General features: G+C 44.1%; 1 protein-coding gene across 1 annotated transcript; it reads right to left on the reverse strand.

Annotated features, from left to right (window-relative positions):
• Positions 1-18,166: 18,166 nt before the first annotated feature.
• Positions 18,167-22,268, reverse strand: SPMIP9 (sperm microtubule inner protein 9). Its single transcript, XM_066264941.1, has 3 exons — positions 22,242-22,268; positions 21,514-21,606; positions 18,167-18,589 (listed from the first exon to the last, which is right to left on the reverse strand). The coding sequence occupies exons 1-3, from the start codon at positions 22,266-22,268 to the stop codon at positions 18,167-18,169; spliced, it is 543 nt and encodes a 180-aa protein (XP_066121038.1).
• Between the last annotated feature and the right edge of the window lie 832 nt (positions 22,269-23,100).

The following is a 23,100-nucleotide window of genomic DNA, read 5'->3' on the forward strand; positions in this document are numbered from 1 at the left end:
CAAAATGATGAAATTCAAGGACCTTCTGCTCATAGCTTTCAGGGATCTTTTGGGCAAGTCTGGTGCCTATACATATGCTTAGTCCATTCCGTTTCATGAACTTGAAGCACCAATTGTGTCCACCTTTGAAATCAGTAACTTCTTTTTCATCAGCAGTTCTTCTTGCCTCATGCTGAACCATCTTTGTGGACACAGGAATTCTAATTGCCCTTTGCTCCTCAATCCATATCTTCAGTTCCCTCTCTAAATCAGGCCACTTTGCTGACTTGCCTTTCATGACCTCCCTCTGCCATGGCGTTTTCAGTAGGGTTTCTTCTTCCCGTAGACAGTCTCGGAATGATTTCTCAGTTGGAGAAGGACAAAACTTACATATAGCAGCACAATTTCCATTCACTTTTGCAAACTGGATCACTTTTAACTTGAATTCAGCAGGGTACGAAAATATTTTCCAAGCCATTTCTGGGCAGAATGTGGTAAAACATATACCCGTAACAAGTGCAAAACAATGAGCATAAAGACAACAAGCACGAAAAAACAGGAAATGCAAGTAAAAAAAAAATCTACAACTACTGTCTAAGATGCACCCAGTTTATAGACCCCAAAATTTTTGAAAAAGTGTTTCTCATACATGGGGAAATATGGTAAATAGTTGGCTAAGATCTAAGGAGAAAAAGTGGTTGAACAATTCTGATGCTAATCACGGAAGTCTCAAATCCTGAAAGTTTTCTAAAGGAAGGGAACCTTATGCTTTAACTTAAATGAGAGGAGAAATGGGCTGGGCCTCAGCACAGCACAGCCCTGTCTGGGATAGCACCAGACACCCCTTCCTCTCTCACTAGCCAGCATCCTACGCCCCGCCCCCCGCGGGCCCATGTAGCAGGGATTCTCCCAGGACAGCCCCGCATTTGTGTGGACCCTGCCAGAGAAAAAGCACATGCACATCTCCAGGTTCTAGGTTTCACCTCTCAGGGAGGCAACAGTAGCAGTGTGAGTCCTGGCGAGAGCTAAGGAAGATGGTGAGAAACTGAAAATTAGTCACCTACTCTGTCTGCCCTTTGCCTCTGAGTAACAGATAGAAAAACGGGAGTTTATGGTTTTCTCTTTCCATATTGTTCCTCATGGATACTTTGTATGCATTTACACCAAAAGCTATTCTATTTCTGCAGGGAAGTGGTGATGAAGCAAGCTTCCAGCTCAATCCTGGGCAATAAGGTTGCTCAGTCTCACTCTTGGACCAGTCAAGGGCTAAGCAGGGACTCTGGATGTTTCCTGGTCCACCTTTGGGGACATCCACCTCTGAGGGCATTGCTCTTCCACAACTAGATTGGTGAGGATGCTTAAGGAGATTCCCCCTCCCAGATCCTACCCCTACAACTATAGTAGTTGCCACTAGGGGTCTCATTTTCACCTTTCCCCAACAGTACTGTATTTCCCCATGTATAAGATGTTCCCATGTATAAGATACACCTTAATTTGGGGGCCTGAAATTTGAAAAAAAAATGTATTACATAAAGTTATTGAACTCAAGTTTTATTCATCATAAAGTTCATACAACTCCTCATCACTGTCAAAACTCTCATCCATTAGCTTGTCCTCATCTGAGTCTGATGACAAATCACTGTCTTCATATATTGCCTCATCCTCAGTTCCATCTATGGCATTTGAAATGCCACAACCACTGTATAAGATGCACCCAGTTTTTAGACCCCAAATTTTTTGGAAAAGGGTGTGTCTTATATATGGGGAAATACGGTAAATAGTTGAGGGCTGAAATAAACTTTCTTCCACCTGTAAAGGTAGAACACACTACCCCCCAAACATGATAACAAGTGTGTCTACAGGTGACTTACCTAACCATACCAGATAGGGAGAAATCCAACCACACCAAGTCTGCCTTTAAACTCCTCGAGTGTTCAGTGACTGAAAACAGTAAACATAGGAACAGTGTGCCCAGTTAATCCAACAATCAGGGTCCTTAACCCCTTGCTCAGCAGTAGCTTCCTTTTCTGGTCTTCTGTAAGACCTGGTGTTCTGGGCAAAGATTGGGGGGAAGGGCAGGAATGAGGGGGGTATGTAGGGGGAGGAGAGGAAGGAGAAAAAGCATTCTTAGTAGTGCAGCAAGCAGACAGGTCAGTTAAATTATTTTTGAGGCAGAAAGTCCAGGACATTGGAGTTAACTGAATATACATGGAGAGAAGAAAATGGCTTCAGGATGTCTGGTGCTTGAACTTGGATAGAATCCCAAAGAAGGAAGAGGTAGGTGGTCTGAGGATAGATGTTCTATTTTGAAAATGGTGAGTTTCACAGAACTGTGATTGGTACTCATAGAACTGTGGTAAAAGTTGGGGCTTCTGTCCAGACAAAATGATAACCTGTAGTAAGGTACCAAAAAGGTGCAAAATTAATACTGATATTTTAGGAGGAAAGATCAGGCTTTCCTGTCCTGTCCTTCCTTTGGGGAGGGGAGGGAGAAGAATGTAGACGTTTCTGGCTTGCAAAAACAATGGGTCATTTAGTTTTAAATCTAAAATAAAGGTAAACTGAGAAACTTCTTCTCTTTCAATGGGAGACAGAATTTACATACCACTCTACATTGATTGATGTTCCTCCCCCCTTCCTGGAATCCTGAGAGTAACATACCTCTAGGCTCGTAATGGTGAACCGTTTTATAAAAACCGCCCACTTTTGCAGTGCTGGTCAACCTGGTCCCTCCTGCCCACTAGTGGGCATTTCAGCTTTCATAGTGGGCCAATTGTGGCGCCATTTGGTTGCTCCGCTACTGCCCACCTGTGGGGTCTGGACAGTTCTTCAGTAGATACCTCCCCATTCCCAAATTCGACAATTTGGACAATTCAGCAGAGAAATCAAGGAGAAATCAACTCTTTTACTTGACTGAATTCTGGCTTTCTTCTGAATTCTTGCTTTTGCTTTTCTGTTTGGGGACTGGTGCTGGTCAATTTGTTTGGGACTAGGATGTAGGTAAGGTAGATTTGTGGCTTTGCTGAGTTGTAACTCTGGAGATATGTAGGTGAGGTAAATCTTTTGTTTTGTTGAGTTGTAACTCTGGAAATTTGTAGGTAAAGCCAATTCTTTGCTTTACTGAGTTGTAACTCCAGAGGTGTGTAGGTGGGACAAATCTTCTCCTTTGCTGACTTGGAACTTAAGGGGTGTGTAAGTAGGGCTGTTGGGCAGATAAAATATATTATGCTCACTTTGTTAAAGACTGCGCTGCCCACGAGGAGGCTGTGCCCAGGTGATATTAATGTGTGTTGAGAATCCTTGTAGCCTGGGGCTTGGTTTTGGGATTAAGCCTTTCCCACCCTTTTTGATATGGGGTGGTACAATCCAATCATGCCTCAGAGAAGTGACTTTGTATTAGAGACTTCCCTATTTTGTATATTGGATTAAAGGGTTTGAATCTACACTATAAGATGGGGGCAAAATGAGAGTTTGCTCTCTTGGTTCCTGGGATGATTAGCATGAGAGAGCAGAGGGAGCAGAGCAGAGAGCAGAAAGAGGCCGTGTGGCCAGGAGAAGCAGCCAAGATGGCGGAGTGCTGAGTGAGATGCCAGTTTGTGCAGAGTTTGTATCTGGGATAAGGAAGGAGATGGGGAACTGAGGAGAATAAGGCTGGTGAGCTAGAAACCTTTGATTCTAGGAAACTCGGATAAGTCAGTGGCTTTGTGAGCACTGAATGTGAGTGTGTTTTGGAGCCCAGTGTGTGTTTTTACTTGCCCGCCGGGTGCAAGCTAAAATTAAAGACTATGGCCCACCAGTTTGTGGCTCCGTTGTTTCTTTACCGACTGTCCGAATCCAATGCGAACCTGCATGGGCCAGGAGGCTGCTGTGATAGTGGCCCTGGCTACTGGCTTTACAAGGGCCAATCTTCTGCTTTGCTGAGTTGAAACTAGTCTGTCTGGATTGGACTCTCCAAAACCAAGACGTCGGTGGGGAGTTTGTTGGTCCTGCCTTACGGTTCTCTGGGATGCATCTGGTTGTACTCTGGAAAGCGGGCTTCCGGAGATGTCCATTTGTGTTTGCACATTTAGTCGTACTCTAGAAAGACAATTAGTGGGAACTTAGCTAACCAGATTAGTCAGTTCTGCCTCGGGCTTTCAGAGACGTCTATTTTTGTTTGCACATTTGTACATTTGTTCATGCTCTAGGAAGACAATTAAGGGGGACAATTACGGGGTCTCAACTTAATTGAGACCCCGAACTTCTGGAGGCATCTAGTTGTGTTATACTCTCAGAGGAAGACCTGAGTGGGGACATTTGGTGGTGCCACATTACATTTGGTGGTGCTCTTGGGAAGAAATCTGAATAGGGACTGAGTTAATACTGAGCTAATCAGTTTTATCTCAGGAATTTCAGGGACACCTTTGTATTTGTTGAGATCTCGTTCTTTGCTTTCATTGTTTCTGTCTGAAACCCCTGAGTTTGAGTCTAAAGTCCTTCCAGGGACACAGCCTGTGAGCACTTGAGAGGCCATTAGGGGGAACCCTTCCCTGGCAAGTGAGCTTTGTTTGTCAGAAAAGTTAAAATAAATAAAGCGTGCTCATTATTTGTGTATGTGAAGTCTTTGTTTAATGTTTAAATGTGTCTGTTTTTAAGGCCTGGCTTGAGATTTTGTGTCAAAAATTGGAGGTTTCTGACTAGAAGGCGATCTTGAATGGTGAATTGTTTATTTTCTTTGTTTTTAGATTCAAGACTTTTAGAGCACTCTGTCTGATTTCTCCCCTGAAGAAATTATTCTCTTCTGTTGAAATTCTTCCCCTTGTCTTGTGTAATAATTAATACCTTTATAGTCAAACACCCTTTATTCTGGGTGCTAGTTAATTATCTGTCATCTTTTTACTTTTATTAGTGTACTAATTCTTGGATTTTCCTGGAACAGTTTCAGTATTGTAAAGAGGTGGCCCTAGCTATTAAATATGGGAGGAGGGCCCAGTTTACAGAAGACTCCCTTAGGTTGTCTTTTAAAGCACTTTCAAGAAGCTTATGGAGACAGCCATGAATATGGAATTAAATGGTCCAAGAAAAGGCTTCACACTCTCTGTGAATCAGAATGGCCAACCTTTGGGGTTGGGTGGCCAGCAACCAGAACTTTTAATCTCCGGCTAGTAAGGGCAGTTTGGAACATCATAACTGAGGATCCAGGCCACCCTGAGCAGTTTCCATACATTGATCAATGGCTAAATTTAACAATGAATCTGCAACAATGGCCAAAAGCTTGCTCCATACAGAGAGAGCACTACGTCTTCCTAGTCCAGCCAGACTTATATCTAGGACATAAAGGGAATTCGAGAGAAAGAATTAAAACTCTGCTAGGAAAAAAATCAATGCGTGTATTGCAATAGGGAATATGCCTGGGAAAGTGTTTCTCCAGCCTCTAAGGGGAAGGGCTGGCAAGGAAGCCATTTAGATGAAAGAAAAGTAAAAAGCCAAGCAGGGATACGAAGTGTGCGGAATGATGGGGTGGGTCTGCGGCCGAGGAGACTTGAATGTAAGCATGCTCCCTCCCCACCCTGCCGTGCTCTGGCCTGTCTCCATGGTGCACCCAAATGGAAGGCAAACAGCAAACAGCAGACCGAGCACTAAGAGACAAGCCTCACAGCTGCCTCCTGACGCTCGGCTAGGCTAGAATTCAGCCAGCCTTGGGATGTGAAAGAGGGGACAGGCACGCTGGATACCTCTGCCTCTTCCCCTTTCCTAAGAACCCTAGTCAGCAAACTGCTGCTCACAAACAACTCGCGGACCACATATGGCCTTTCACCCCTTGAGTAGAGCTCTCCAATGGAGTGCCATGTGTGGGCACTGCCTCAGTAGGGAATGTGCCTACCTATATAGTTTAAATTTAAATTTTGGCTCTCAAAAGAAATTTCAATTATTGTACTGTTAATAATCAGCTATATTGACTAATAAGTTTTCCAACCACTGGGTTAGAAGTGGTGACTCATTGTTCCTTACTAATGTATAAAAGAGTATTTTCCATATTAGAAATGTATATGTTATTTCAAAGTCTTTTGTTAATTCTTTTAATTTACTGTTTTATAACCCTGTGATATTGAAATCTTGGTTTAAATATTAGTAAATACATAATAATTGTTAATAATGTCTTTTTATGTAGTGTTTAGTTTATAATCATTTTGAAACAGTATTGTTAAAATTTTCTTTTGAATACTAATGTACTGAGCAGCGGAGAGACTCTGGAATCCTAAAGGAAACGCCAAACCTGTTTCTCTTACAAACCTCTACCCTCTTTTATTCGATCCAGCTAATATGCTGTTTTTGTCTTTTTCTAAGAGTTTAGATAGACAGAAAAGGGCCCATAAGCCCCTCAGTGAGATCTTCTGACCCATGGCTTTTAAGGTCTATAATGACCAAGAAAGGAACAGAAAAAGCAAATAGAGCCCAAAAGAGATCAGGAAAAATACCAGCTCTTGGCATACGCCCTTAAAGGCTCCAAAAGGAGCTTCATAGGATTCTATCAGGGCCCTGCTTCAAGAGTGGAAAGTAAGGTCATTAAGCTAAAGCCTGTCAGGCTTTCCAGCTCCCACCAGGGGACATGCCTTTGCTGTAGAAAAAAGGGACACAAGAAGGTAAGCTGCCCCCTTGCTCCACGGAGGAAGGATTCAGTCTCTTCCAGCCTTAATCCAGCCACCTGTGACCTGATCTTGCCCAGCCTGCTGGGACTTGCCACTGAAGGCTAAAGGTGCCCAGTGCCATTGGCCTTATCTCACAACACTGTGGACAAGCCTAGGGTATTTCTTCCAAGTAGCAGGTAAACTGATCTCATTTCTTGTAAACACAAGGGCCACTTACTATACCTTGCCTAATATTCGAGTTTTATTTATCCCTCAAAGATCTCTATTGTGGGTATTGACAGTCTTATTTTCTGTTACTTTGTTTAATGTATAGTGCCTCCTTTATTCCTCTTGTCTCAATGCCCCATGCCTATTTTAGGCTGGGACCTGCTCCTAATTCCAGCTAGAAGCAGTGATTATTCAGACTTGGACTCTAGCTATAGAGTGTGGAATGTGACCACAACTCCAGTACCTTGTGGACTTTTCCTGAATATGTGTAATTCCTGCTCTTTGGGACATTTCTCAAAATGAAGTGAGATTAAGTTACATTTGCAAATAATATGAAACAGTGATGGTGTCAACATAGAGAAATTACGTTAAATGTTAAGGACATTTAAGACTGTAAGAATTTTATTTTGAATCCTGTTATATTGATTAGAACTTTGTTTAATAATCTAGTGGGTGCCTGACCAGGCAATGGTGCAGTGGATAGAGCATCAGACTGGGATGCGGAGGACCCAGGCTTGAGACCCCGAGGTCACCAGCTTGAGTGTGGGCTCATCTGGTGTGAGCAAAAAGCTCACCAGCTTGGACCCAAGGTCACTGACTTGAGCAAGGGGTTACTCGGTCTGCTGAAGGCCCATGGTCAAGGTACATATGAGAAAGCAATCAATGAACAACTAAGGTGTCACAGCGAAAAACTGATGATTGATGCTTCTCATCTCTCTCCGTTCCTGTTTGTCCCTATCTATCCCTCTCTCTGACTCTTCCTCTGTCTCTGGGGAAAAAAATCTAGTGGGCTTTGGTCACTTTATTGTATTAGGACACTTGTTATAGTATTTGTTAACATTAGTGTTTGAATCTTATTGTTTATTTTATATTTTTCCAGTCTGCCTAAAATCAGAACATCAGAATTAGGAATTCAAATGAATAGAAAAATGCCACCCAAAACCAGTGGAGTTTTGAGAACCTTATTGCCAAAGGTTTATTCAAAACCAGTTAGAAAACAATTTTGCCAACAGGAAAGGAATAATTTAAAAAGCCAGACTTAGAATCCATTATAGAAGACATAATATCTGAGTATTTAGTTTGTGTCCAAGTGAATACTAAGCAAAATAAGGAAATTATAAAAAGAAACAAGAGGAAAGGAATTTTCCCAGGTAAACATTTAGAAGTAGACTTTAATAAAATAATTGGCAAGTAAGTAAAAGCTTTTCCTTCTGAAAGTAAGGCCACAGTGACAGTTGTTAGGAAATTGCTATATATTCAATGGAATTCTTTCCAGGTTTAGCTTGCCCATTCTAAATGTAACAACCCCTTCCTTAAGTACTTGCAGGATTTACAGGTTACATAGTAAACTGTTCAAAAGACTGTCTGAGAGGTGCTTCCAGCATTACCAGGAGAGCCAGTACATCCATCCTTTTCAGCCTAGAGACTCAGTCTGGGTAAAGAAATACATCACCCAAGGACTGACTCCCATGTGGACAGGTCCACACACTGTGATCCTGACAACTCCCACTGCTGTCAAGATAGAAGGCATGCCCACTTGGGTCCACTATAGCCAGTTGAAGCCTGCAGTCCCAGCAGAGGCACACTCATGGACAATGAAGACTGACCCCACCAACCCTTGTAAGTTAACCCTAAGAAGGATAGCATGCCCTACTCCAACCACAAACTGGTCTACGTACGGCAAATGCATGAAAAAATGCACTAAGGACTCTCTTTTAATCAGACTTTGGGGAAAAGGGAAACTAGGATCAAATGAAAGCCAGCCTGTCACTAAAAGTTAAAGGTTTTTTTTTGTTTGTTTGTTTGGTTTTTGTATTTTTCTGAAGCTGGAAACGGGGAGAGACAGTCAGACAGACTCCCGCATGCGCCAGACCAGGATCCACCCGGCACGCCCACCAGGGGCAACACTCTGCCCACCAGGGGGCGATGCTCTGCCCTTCCGGGGCATCACTCTGCTGTGACCAGAGCCACTCTAGCGCCTGGGGCAGAGGCCAAGGAGCCATCCCCAGTGCCCGGGCCATCTTTGTTCCAATGGAGCCTTGGCTGCGGGAGGGGAAGAGAGAGACAGAGAGGAAGGGGGGGATGGTGGAGAAGCAAATGGGCGCTTCTCCTATGTGCCCTGGCCGGGAATTGAACCCGGGTCCCCCGCACGCCAGGCCGATGCTCTACCTCTGAGCCAACCGGCCAGGGCCAAAAGTTAAAGGTTTTAAAATTAAGAATTCTGACTAAAAGTAAATTGTTATAAAAGCCAATTAGTTTTATGTAAGTTGCAAAAGGTTTTAGGAAATTAATCAGTTTATAGGAAATTAATCAGTAACAGTTTCTTTAATGAACCATATTGCTATTAATGCTGTCTGTTAAATATCTGTTACATGTTATAAGTTAATATTCCTACATAACAACCTCATGCTTTTCAGTAAGGATTTGACTTAGGAGATGAAACCAGTGGGGAATGTAGTAAGGTACCAAAAAGCTGCAAAATTAATATTGATATTTTAGGAGGAAAGGTCAGGCTTTCCTGTCCTGTCCTTCCTTTGGGGAGGGGAGGGAGAAGAATGTAGAAGTTTCTGGCTTGCAAGAACAATGGGTCATTTAATTTTAAATCTAAAATAAAGGGAAACCTCTTCTCTTTCAATGGGAGACAGAATTTACATACCACTCTACATTGATTGATGTTCCTCCCCCCTTCCTGGAATCCTGAGAGTAACATACCTCTAGGCTAGTGAGGGAAGATGAACCCTGAAAGATTGTAAATATCTTTGATTGTGTTACCTTGAAAGTCTTAATGTTTCTATGTATCCCCTAAACAAATGTTGTAAGCTTGTGCCATGATGTCATGCTCTCCCAGCCCGTGTGTGATCAAGGGTATATAACCAGCCCCTGAGATGTATTTGGTGCACACAGTTTGGGTCTGCAAATGTCCCGTGTCAGCCATATGCAGCCGGCATATTTAATAAATCTCCTCCTTTAGTAAAACTCTTCAAAGTTCATCTGGACTTGGTTTCCTCTACATAAATCTGCAGAATTAAGGCACGGGTACTTTACAACAAACCATTGAGTGCTTCTGAGCTGAGGAAGGACATGAGATATTAAGATCACCATGACAAGTGAGGAAGAGGATTAACTGGAGAGGTCCTGGGACAGAGAACCAGGTGGAACACAGAGAGACTGAGCCACTGCAGTAGGGTGGAAAGACATCCTTTGTCCAGCAACAAAAGGGTATGGTCCCCAACAGCCTGGAGGCAAGCCCTCTGTCACTATCCTTTAATGTAGAATTCTGAAGTATTTCTTCAGAGGCTGCTTCATGCATGGCTCCCCACATGCTGCCTTCTGGAATGAGGTGAGCTTTTAGGAGCACCCAAGGAACACTGTCAGAAACAAAGCCAGTAGCGTGTGGGGGAGAACAATGCCCCGTGGGCTGGGACAGAGCTCAGGCATCTCTTGGAGGAGTGGCAAAACGTCCACTCCCTGGAAAGGTTGCAAAGCTGTCCAGAGAAGGTTTGGGAGGGTTTGATACTGGGAAGTAATGAAGTGGAAGGGTAATGACTGAGTAAAATGAAGGTGCATTCATACAATGAATATTATGCAATGGGCCAGCGGCAGTGAAATTATTAAATGTCTATAAAGCAGCTAAACAACAAATAATTTGCTGAGGACGTTGAATAGTACAATTGCAAACAAACAACTTCTCTCTCTGTTTAAATAAAATGTTTGCCATGAGCATACAAGGTTTAGAAGTATCCACACCAAACCCCATACTGGTTGTCTTGGAAGAGTGGTGTTGGGAGAGGGGCGTGAGCGAGTTGACAATTAACTTTAACAAACATCTCAGCCATTGACTTCTGACAATGAGTGCACTACTTTGGGGGTTAATAATATTACATTCACAGAAGGGAAACCAATAAACCATATTTAGAATATATTTTAACTGACCCCATCTTTGGCATCCTGCTTTATAGTTTCGAAGGACTTAATGTGGTCTCTTTTAGTTCCACTAGAACATCTGCAATTCAAATTATCTCCTTTGCTGTTTTACCTGTGAGGAAACAACACAATTATTAAAATAACTGCAGTAACATAGCAGGATGCCTGTAATTATTCACTTATCATTCCACCATCCTCTTTGCATAGCAATTCTCACTTCTTTGCATTCCCTTCCATCCAGAGGGCATTTTAGAGGAAGGAGTGGCAGGTAAGGAGATAGCGCCTGGCTCTGCAATTACACCCCACAGCATTACTGCTTACCTGTTTACACCTTTCCTTGAGCTCTGGAATCTGTTTCCTCGACTGCAAATAACTGGTTGGGAAGATTAAGGGATAAGATCTATAATGTTAAGCACAGAAGCTGGTAAAATCGTGAGCACTCAATAAATAGAGGTTTAAAATGAAATCATAACCTCGGTTTCCTCAACTCTAAAACAAGCATAACTAGTTGATTCATTGTGAGGACTATATGACATAACTGGTTTAAAGATATACAAATATGTTCATATATGCAAATCTGTGCTTTGATGGGGGAAGCTACAGAGAGAATCGCTGGCTGATCCTGTTGGGCACTCAAGAGTGGACAAGAAGAAAACGAGAGGAGAGGAAGGAAAAGAAAAACAATCTCATAGTAAAATATGTGATTATATGACCAGTATAAAACCTCATGTTTCTGCAAAAATGTAGGTGTTGAATATGCATATGACAAGGCTGACATTTAATATGCGTGGTTATTATTAAAGTAATGGAGCATCTGACCTGTGGTGGAGCAGTGGGTAAAACACCTACCTGAAACACTGAGGTCGCCAGTTCAAAACCCTGGGCTTGCCTGGTCAGAGTCAAGGCACATATGGGAGTTGATGCTTCCAGCTTCTACCCCCTTTCTCTCTCTCTCTCTCTTCTCTCTCTCTCTCTCTCTCTCTCTCGTTCTTCTGTCTAAAATAAATAAATGAAGTCTTTTAAGAAAGTGTTTTTAAAAATAAAGTAATGGAGCAATGTCTTTTGTTGTATCCTAAAGGGTTTGGCTGAGGCTTCCCTGGAGGAGCAGAGGGGGGTGCTGAGAAGTCCTTTTTTCCAGGACTTGAACCCCAAGCTGCCTGTCCAGAGGTAGCCTGCAAGTCATCCCCCCCCATGGCCCCGTGGGCTGCCAGGGCGCAGCGTGGCCCCAGAGTCCGGGGATCAAAGCTACACGGTGGAGAGGTCTGTGCTCTGGGCTGGGGATCTAGGCGGGGGCGGTGCCAAGGCCAGGCACAGAGGAGTAGCTCAGACTGGCCACGTAGGGGCGACAGGACACCGAGGGAAGACTGGGTGCCCCAACTCACCGTGTGTCTCGGTCTGTTTTGCGGGGTAGTGGCGGTGGGGTGCTATGGGGTGAGGGATACGGTCTCCTCACATCATCAATGCCCAGCCCACCTTTTGTGCGCCCCCACTGCGTGGGCCACCCACCCACAGGAAGGTGGGCTCCTCCGGGAGCTCTAAAGGCAAACATTTATGGACCACCTGCCACACACCAAGTCCTATGACAGGGCCTGGACGTTCACCAAGGTTCACCTTGTCCTCGCAGCAACCTTCAGGGCTATTACCATCCCTGTCTAATAGGGAGGAAGCAGAGTCGTGAAGGATCTATCCTAAAGCATGTAACCAGCAAATAACAGCGACGTGTGCATGTTCATTGAGGACTAATTGATTTTAGAGAAAGAGAATCATCGATTTGTTGCTCCATTTATTTCTTTTTTTTTTAAATTTATTTTTATTTTTTACAGAGACAGAGAGAGAATCAGAGAGAGGGATAGATAGGGACAGACAGACAGGAACGGAGAGAGGTGAGAAGCATCAATCATTAGTTTTTCGTTGCGACCCTTTAGTTGTTCATTGATTGCTTTCTCATATGTGCCTTGACCGTGGGCCTTCAGCAGACCGAGTAACCCCTTGCTCGAGCCAGTGACCTTGGGTTCAAGCTGGTGGGCTTTTCCTCAAACCAGATGAGTCCGCACTCAAGCTGGGGACCTCGGGGTGTCGAACCTGGGTCTTCCGCACCCCAGTCCGATGCTCTATCCACTGTGCCACCGCCTGGTCAGGCTCCATTTATTTCTTCATTCATTGGTTAACATTTGTATGTGCTGCTGGGGATCGCATAGGCAACCTTGGCAAACGGGGCCAGGAGGCTGCAATCAACTGGGCCCTCTGCAGGGACTACATATTTTTAAGTAAATGAATGAATGAAAAACCGAACCTAGCTCTTTTATCTTCCCCAGGGGATACAAACATCAGTGACACTGGCATCCTGTTTTCATAATTACCGATGAGACTGAAAAGTGGAAAAAAACCTTACACACGTTGTGAGAAACGCAAACTGGGGTGCGTTTCAGTGAGCTTTTTGATCGGAATCTGTCTAAATTTGAAAGCTAATTCCTCTCGACACCATGATTCCCCTTTGGAATTAATGGTACAGAAATGATCACACACGTTTTAACCTTCGTGGGAAAGGCAAGTAAAGGGGTCTTTTCTTTCTTTTTAAAAAAAATTTTTTTTAATTTTATTTATTCATTTTTAGAGAGAGGGAGGGAGAGAGAGAGAGAGAGAGAGAGAAAGGGGGAGGAGCTAGAAGCATCAACTCCCATATGTGTCTTGACCAGGCAAACCCAGGGTTTTGAACCGGCGACCTCAGCATTTCCAGGTCGACGCTTTATCCACTGCGCCACCACAGGTCAGGCCGGAATCTTTTCTTTACATGTGGTGCGCGCCACCCCTGCTGCGGCCTGGCACTGCCTCCCGCCCTCCCTGCAGCAGTAGTGAGTGTAATCGCGGGCCTGAGGCGTGTGCGGGCGGAAGACTGCAGAGGGAGCATTGTCCACCTGAGTCCAGTCTCCAGAGGTGCTCGCTAAGGGCTTTGGTGTTATTTGCCCTAGAACCCACATTTTAAAAAGCTCCCTTAGATTACTGCCACTATTCAAGCTACACTCCAGCTAAACATCATAACCGCTGAGTTTGGGGCCCAGGCATCAAGATCTTAAAAAGCTCCGGGGTGATTCCCAGGTGCAGTCAAGGCTAAGGACCAGAGGCCTCGCTATTCAGGGTGGCTGCTGGACCCCTGGGGGCGTTGGCAGACATGTAGACTCTCAGACAACACCCCAGACCTGCTGGATCAGAATTACATTTCAGTAGGAACCCCAAGTGATTCTCGTGTGCACATTAATATTTGTGATACGTGGTGAGTGAGGTTTTAGATTACTGTAGTTCAACCCTCCCGCTGGAATCCTCGCCCCAACCGGACCCCCGCCAGCGCAGCCAGGGCTGGCAGAATGGGGTGAGAAGCAGCTGGGCCTGGACAACCCCCTGTATCCTCCGCACCCCATGGTGAAGGCACCACTCTAGTAAAATCCCTGAAACATCTCTTTCAGCTCAAGAAACAAAAGAGAAAAACAAACAGATGGAACTATAGTACATCAAATTATACACAGCAAAGAAAAAACCATCAACAAAATGAAAAAACAACCAGCTGAATGGGAGAACAAATTCACTGACACATCTAATAAGGGGTTAATTTCCAACATTCATTTAAAAATCAGACAACTCAACAACAAAATGGAAACCAATCCAATTAAAAAGTGAGCAGAGGACTTAGACACTTTTCTAAAGAAGATATAAGGATGGCAGATAGACATGGGAAGATGCTCAAGGTCACTAATCATCAGAGAAATGCAAAACCACAATGAGATGTTAGCTCACACCTGCCAGAATGACTTTCATCAATAAATTAACAAGCAACAAGTGCTGGTAAGGATGTGGAGAAAAGGGAACCCTCCTGCACTACTGGTGGGAATGCAGACTGGTGCAGCCACTGTGGAAGGCAGTATGGAGGCACCTCAAAAAATTAAAAATGGAGCTGCCTTATGACTAGCAAGATATATATAATGTAATATACATATATAATATATTACATATATATTATAATTAAATTTTTTTTTTATTAAGTGAGGGGAGGGTAGGCAGAGACAGACTCCCGCATGTGCCCCAATAGGGATTCACCTGGCAAGCCTACTAGGGGACAATGCTCTGCCCATCTGGGGCATTGCTTAGAAACTAAGCTCCTCTTAGCACCTGAGGCAGAGGCCATGGAGCCATCCTCAGCACCCAAACCAACTCACTCCAATCAAGCCATGGCTGCGGGAGGGGAAGAGAGAGACAGAGAGAGAGAGAGAGAGAGAGAGAGAGAGAAGTGGGAGGGGTAGGAGTGGATAAGCAGATAGGTGCTTCTCCTGTGTGTCCTGACCAGAAATTGAACCCAGGATATCCACACACCGGGCCAATGCTCTACCACTGAGCAAACCAGCCAGGGCCTGGGTATATATTCAAAGAAACCTAAAACACAAAGATATACACACACTTATGCTCATTGCAGTATTGCTTACAATAGCCAAGATATGGAAGCAACCCAACTGCCCATCAGTTGATGAGTAGATAAAAAAAAGTGGTGGTACATATATACAATGGAATATGTCTCAGCCATAAGAAAGAATGGAATCTTACCATTGCAACTGCATGGATGGACCTAGAAATATTGGGCTAAGTGAAATAATGTCAGACAGAGAAAGACAAATACTTTATGGTATCACATATATGAAATCTCAAGAACAATATAAATAAACAAAACAGAAACAGACTCACAGATATAGAGAACAGACTGATGGTTGCCAGAGGGAAGCAGGGTTGGAGGACAGGATGAAAAAGGTGAAGGAATTAAGAAGCATTAATGAGTAGTTACAAAATAGTCACAAGGATGTATATAGCAATAGGAATAGTCAATAATAGTGTCATTTAAAAATCAGACAACTCAACAGCAAATTGGAAACCAATTCAATTAAAAAGTGGATGTAGGACTTAAATAGACACTTTTCTAAAGAGGATATAGGGATGGCAGATAGACATCGGAAGATGCTCAAAGTCACTAATCATCAGGAAAACACAAAACTATATATGGTGCCAAGTGGGTACTTGAAATATCAGGGGAAGGGGAAGGATTTGGGAAATGTTCACACATTTTCTTTATTTTCAACAGTTCTGGGACCAGTCTCTTCTCCAAGCTCCATGTGATCAGGTATCAATACAGTGGTCCCTCATCTATCGTGAGGATTAGGTTCTAGAATCCCCCATGATAGGCGAAAATCCACGAAGTAACAACCTTATATTTATTTTATTTATATATATTTTAAGGTTTTATAAACCTTCCTACATTCTTATAAACCTTTCCCACACTGTTATTAACCTTTCCTACACTCTTATAAACACTTCCTATGCTCTTAAACACTTTCTACACTCTTAACCCTATGTAATTTTAACAACATATAAAATTCTATATGGATACTCACCAGTGAATATACTACAACTTGAATGATGAAGATGATTTAATATTCTTTTAATATGTTTTAACTAATATTTTTATATTTTCAATTTTTTTAGGCTAGTAAATGGTTATTTTATAGCAAAAATAATTAAAATAATATGTAAAAATATCTATATACTGCAAAATCCTGCAATATAGCAAAAAAATTCACAATACAAAATTAGATATATACAATTTAAAAATCCATGCTCACTGAGACCATGAAAAGTGAACCGCAATATGGCAAGGGACGACTGTAGTCAGGAAAATTCAGGAGGAATGTCTGCTTCTACCTCATTAGGGGAGAAGTTGAGCTCCCTGCTGGGGACCAGGGACAGGTTGGTCCCAGCCCATCCCTAAAGGATGCTGAGACCCACTAGACAGACTACTTAGCCCAGCACAGTCACTTCCTGTTCAGGTTCTGGAAGTTGGTCTGGTGGTAGGGAACACTCATCTTGGGGGCCTGCCCTCATCCAGCCCTTCACAATGGCGATTTGTCCAATATATATATGGACAAATCATCTTTGACAAAGGAGCCAAACCACACAATAGAGAAAAGAAAGCCTCCTCATTGTACTGGGGAAATTGGAAGTCCATATACAAAAGAATGAAACTTGACTACAGTTTGTCCTCCTGCACAAAAATTAATTCAAAATAGATCAAAGATCTTAACATAAGATCTGAAACAATAAATTACTTAGAAGAAAACATAGGTACCAAAGTTCAAAGTTACAGATCTTGGTTTTAGAGAACATTTTATGAGTTTGACCCCAAAGGCAAGAGAAGTAAAGGCAACAATAAATGAATAGGACTGTATCAAACTAAAAAGCTTCTGCATGGCAAAAGAAACCAGCAACAAAACAAAAAAGCAGCCAACAAAATAGGAGTTGCTGTTCACAAACAATAGTTCTGACAAGGGATTAATATCCACAATATATAAAGGACTCACAAAGCTCAGCAACAAATAAGCAAACAATCCAATTTTAAAAAAGGAGGAGGACCTGAACAGACACTTCTCTTGTGAAAACATACAAAAAAAATATTAAAAGATGCTCATCTTAGCTAGCTATTTGAGAAATGCAAATCAAAACTACAATGAGATACCACCTCACTCCTGTTAGATCGGCTGTTATCAACAAGACGTAATAAAAAGTGTTGGAGATGCTCATACACGTTTGTTTATGAAAGCTCTGCTGAGCAAGAAAAGGAGTATAAATTGATGATTTCTGAGTGGTTACTCCTGACCAATACAGGGGTGGGAGTGGTGAAGAAATGGAGGTTAGAGTGGTCAGGGGAAAGCAGTTCAAAACAACACTTCAAGTGTTACAGATACACCTAACATTCAGATGATTACAGGAAACATACATTTTCCTATTTTGTAAGTAAATGCTTGTAGGAATTAATTAATTAATTAATTTATTTATTTATTAGAAAGAGACAAGAAGAGAGAGAGATGAGAAGCACCAATTCATAGTTGCATCACCTTAGTTGTTCATTGATTGCTTTCTCATATGTGCCTTGATGGGGGGGGGGTTAGGGGGCTGCAGCTGAGCCAATGACTCTTTGCTCAAGCCAGCGACCTTGGGCTCAAGCCAACTTTGGAGTCATGTCTATGATCCCACATTCAAGCCACAACAGGGTTTCGAACCTGGGTCCTCAGTGCCCCCAGCTGATGCTCTATCCACTGCACCATCACCTGGTTAGGTGCTAACACAAGATTCTTAGTTACAATGAAACATCACACAAATTCCAGCCCTCCAACCACACCCTTTCCCTTCTTCCCCCTCCCTCTCCCCTTGTGCAGTGGGGACACTATGTCCCAGGCAGGCGAGGGGTAAGGAAGACAGATACAAGCCCAGGGTTGCTGGGACACCTTCCAAAGTTTTATTCCCAGATTTTCTTTCTGTAATCCAAGGTCAGGGCTGGCACATCCTTGTGGGAGGGAGAGATTGCCACAGTGACCTGGGAAGTGTTCTCGCCTTTTTTACTGGTAAAATGGCAGTAAGGGTCCCCATCGGTTCAAGATGGGGACCTTGGCTGTGCAGTGATGAGGACAGAGGCAGCCGGGCAGTAGAAGGTAGCTTTTGCCTTCCTCTGCAGCAGGTTGGTGCACTGGCTCCAAGAGGCATGGAAAGTCAACATTCTGGTAGACGGGGTTTGGGTCACCCTGGGCCAGGTACAGGGTGTGGGAGACAGGGTGCAGGGAAGGGCAGATGCTGGTGAACCTGCATTTGTCTTTCACTGTGTCCTCACGGTTTGGTGATGGGAAGAAGCCAGGGTGTCCCAGGTCTTTGGCATTCATGTAGGGTCTTTTGAAGATAGGGTATCCATCCTCTAGCTTGGGGTTGGGGCTTGGGATGGGCTTATAAAATTCCTTTTCCCGAAGTTGGGTCTCCACCTTCACATGCTGTGGGAACAAGTCACACATGATTGGAGGGCTGAGGAAGACAAAAACAATGTAACTTCCTTGGATGTATCCAAGATAGAACATACTTTTCTTTCTTTTTTTTCTTTAGTGAGAGGAAGAGAGTCAAAGACAGACTCGGCATGCGCTTCACCTGGGATCCACCCAGCAAGCCCACTAGAGGGCAATCTGCCCATCTTGAAGCCCTTGTTCTGTTGTGACAGGAGCCATGTTTAGTGACTGAGGTGGAGGCCATGAAGCCATCCTCAGTGCCCAGAGCCAACTCGCTCCAATTGAGTCCTGGCTGCAGGAGGGGAAGAGAGAGAGACAAAAAGAGAGAAGGGGAGGGGGAGGGGTGGAGAAGTAGATGTTTGCCTCTCCACCCTTCCCCCTCTCGCTTCTCCCCCCCCTTCTCTTCTCCTCCCCTCCTGCAGCCAGGGCTTGAATGGTTCAAGCACATCAGCCCTGGGCACTGCGGATGGCTCTGAGGAACCTCTGCTTCAGGTGCTAAAAATAGCTCAGTGCGAGCATGGCCCCAGATGTGCGGAGCATCGGCCCCAGATGGGGTTCCTGGATGGATCCCGGTTGGAGTGCACGTGGGAGTCTGTCTCTGTATGTCCCCTCCTCTCACTTGGAAAAGAAGAAAAAAAATTCTAAATTAGTTTTTGAATGGTAATATATACAACAAAAGGAAATACTGAGATAATACAAAAGGGTTAATAGTGAAAAGTTTTTTCCATCCTCCTCAGAGGCAACTGCTGTCATCAGTGTCTTTTGTATCTTTCTAGAAGTATTTTCTATACATTACAGACATAAGTGTATATAGCAATGCCCCTGGTTTGCTCAGAAATAACACATAATTGAATTCTGCACTTTGCTTCCACTAAATAATGTATCTCAGAAATTGTTCTATTTTCATTTGTATATATCTTATTATTATTTTTAGTGGAGCTACCTCAAGATAGAAGAGAACTTCTTAAACAAAACTTAAAAAAAGAACAAATGGTAAAGAAAAAGACTGATACATCTAACCATATTAAAATAAGAATTTCTATTCACTGAAGGACAAGTGAAAAGTCAAATCACCAACTGAAGAAGACTTTTGCCACCTACACAAGTGACAAATGAAAGACGTCCAGAATTTAAAGGGCTCCTACCAATTAACAAGAAAAAAGCCATTTAGTAGAAAAATGGTCAAAAGACATGAAAAACATTTCACAGGATGATAAATATTCATAAACAAGTGAAATGATGCTGAAACCTCCTTAATCATCAGTGAAAATAAAAATTATGAGGACAGGAAAATATTATTTCAAACCCACCAAATTGACAAATATTTTAAACATCTGGTAATTTCACATAATGGTGAGGTAAAAGGATTACAGGCACGACTGTCTGCTGGGGAGAAAGTTAACTGACACCACCACTTTGAAAAATAGCAGTGTCCCTTGTGGCAACCAGTTTCGTTCCTGGGGTGGGTAAACTCTTGCATGTGAGGCTCTGCCTCATCTTTATTGCAGAATTTGGGCGTGGGAGGGTAACAGCAGTAAATGACCCGGAGGAGGGACAGGTACACGGTGGCATACCCATGCAACGGAATTCTTTACAGTGGAAAAGGAAGGCTATGCTGTAATGTTCAGCAAAAAAATAAATGTCACAGAAGAGTGCAAATTATATGATCCAATAGATAATAAAGTTCATTAAAGGTAAACCTGAATAATTTGTTTAGAAGTATACATGAATACTGGTTAAACTAAGTTCTTAAAAACATACACACACACACAGAGAAGGGAATGATTAGCCCAAAACCCAGAGTAGCAGCAATTTTGGAGGTAGGGGGAGGCAGGGAGGAGGATGAATACCCGAGAGCTCTGGGGCCTGTTAAGCGTTGTGTGAGCTGCCTGGTAATAAGGGCATTGGTGTTTGGTTTATTAATGCTATGTGATATTATATTTACACTCTTCTGTATGCATGACTTGTATGTGATTTACATTTTCAAATGCACACACAGGCACATGAAATCCCTGTTAGATATCCGGGAGTTGGGTGTGTGTGTGTGTGTGTGTGTGTGTGTGTGTGTGTGTGTGTCAGAGACAGAGAGAGGGACAGATAGGGTCAGACAGACAAGAAGGAAAAGAGATGAGAAGCATCAGTTCTTCATTGCAGCACCTTAGTTGTTCATTGATTGCTTTCTCATATGTGCCTTGACCTGGGGGCTCCAGCAGAGCAAATGACCCCTTGCTCAAGCCAGCAACTTTGAGCTTCAAGCCAGTGATCTTTGGGCTCAAGCAGGCAACCATGGAGTCATGTTTATGATCTCATGCTCAAGTCAGCAACTCTGCGTTCAAGCTGACATCCTCGAGGTTTCAAACCTGGGACCTCCACGTCCCAGTCCGATGCTCTATCCACTGTGCCACCACCTGGTCGGGCATGGATATTTTTCTCTTTTTTGTTTTGTTTTTGTATTTTTCTAAAGTGAGAAGCAGGGAGGCAGAGACAGACTCCTGCATGTGCCCAACCGGGATCCACCTGGCATGTCCACCAAGGGGCGACATTCTGCCGATCTGGGGATTTGCTCCATTGCAACTTGAGCCATTTTAATGCCTGAGGCGGAGGCCATGGAGCTGTCCTCAGTGCCTGGGCCAACTTTGCTCCAATGGAGCCTTGGCTGCTGAAGGGGAAGAGAGAGAGAAGAAGGAGAGAGGGGAGGGTGAAGAAGCAGATGGGCGCTTCTCCTGTGTACCCTGGCTGGGAATCAAACCTGGGACTTCCACACGCAGGGCCGACACTATACCACTGAGCTAGCCGGCAAGGGTCTGGATATTTTTCTAAATAACTGCCTCCAATGTCCATGCTTATACTACAAATGAAATGAAGATGACTTCAGTGGGCAGTTGAATGGAAGACAACACGTAGTGACCTGTTACCTCTTGTGATGAGACTCTGGAATATTTGTGCTTCCCGTAGGGTACATAGTTGACTGAATAGCAGCTTTGGTACATATCCAAGTCCACAGGGGCCTGAAGGGCAAGGTAAACACAAGGCAAAGCTCCCATCTTGTCCTCCCACTCACAGGCGCTCAGTGGCCAGTATGCCGGGCCCTGAATAACCTGGTGTCCCCTGGCCTTTCCCTCTGGCCCCTATCCCTTGCCTTCCTCCTCTCCTCCCTGCACAAGTGCCTGGCACACACGTGCTGATCTCCTGCTGCAAACGCTAGTTGTGCGCCTTACCAAGTGGCAAACCTCCACATGTCCTCCAAGACCTAGATGAGCTCTCTCCCATCTGAGAGCTAAACCCTCTCCTCTGCTCTCACAGCACCCTCACATCCCTCACACAGCAGTTGGCACGGTGCATTGTGACTGATTAACAAGTGAACAAGATTAGGATCTAATCGTGGGCATTTCTATGCTTCAGAGCCCTGCAGGGTGCCTGATACACCAAGGGCGCCTAATAAAGGAATAAGTAAGTGAACCTCCAGAAATTTGTAAACTTTTAGCTTTCCTTTGCCTGTTAAAAACAAACAAACAAATAAAAAAACAACTTGAGAGTAATGACCAGAGGGAACCCCAAAGAACCTAACAACCTGGCCCTTCCCTGGCCTGTTTGCTGTCCAACCTTGAGGTGGACCCAGGGGACAGAAACCCACAACACTCACCTGTCTGGGGTACCATACACCTGCCATGGCCAGCGACCTAGGCACAGACAAGCTGGTTAGCCCTGCTTGTGCTGCAGGCAGGGAAACGGCCCCTGTTCACCAAGTGGAGGGGAGCAAGCCGCCCCCAGGCTGCCCTGTCCCACCCTATACATTATTTAGTCATCAGAGGGTGGTGGTGGCAGCAAGATGATGGGTCCTGGGACAAAGGGGCTGGACTAAGACCCAGAGGAATTAGAGCTGTAGAGAACACTAGCTTTGCCTCTCGAGCAGGGCAAGTGAAGTGTTGACAATGCCTAACAGTTACCTCTGGGAAGCAAGTAAGCCCCCGGGGTACAGCATTTGCCAGTTTCCGTGGTGTAAGTGCTCCCACCGTGGCCCTGAGCAGACACAGTGTCACTGCTGCAGAGCTGTGCAGATGTGCACAGGAGGGCTCACAGGCCAGGATGAGTTGACCCAGCACACAGGTCACGAAAGCTTACCAAGGCTCAGACCTACCTAGAGAAAGTCTGCCTAAGACTAGGAAGCACCCTGATTAAGAAGTACAAACCACGTTTTCTTGAAGAGATGGCAGTATCCAGTGGAAGTCAGCTGTAAAACTGCATTTCCCATTGAAGAATAACTAGTGCGTGCAGGTCCAACCCTGCCCCTTGCCTCCAGCCCTGAAGTCCTGTGGGGAGGCTTCACTACCCAGGCACTGGGAGCTTCCTGAGCTCACCCTAGCTTGTGTTTGTGGACCTCTAGGTTCTTGGTTGGTCCTCCATTTCATTCCCATGCAAGCCAGACCTGAGCCCCACTCCATTCAGCCGGCTGTGCTTGCCAGACCTCAGCTGGCCCCGTGTCCCCTTCTCTCTGTATGCAG

This window comes from Saccopteryx bilineata, chromosome 3 (assembly GCF_036850765.1).
Source record: "Saccopteryx bilineata isolate mSacBil1 chromosome 3, mSacBil1_pri_phased_curated, whole genome shotgun sequence".
Taxonomy (NCBI): domain Eukaryota; kingdom Metazoa; phylum Chordata; class Mammalia; order Chiroptera; family Emballonuridae; genus Saccopteryx; species Saccopteryx bilineata.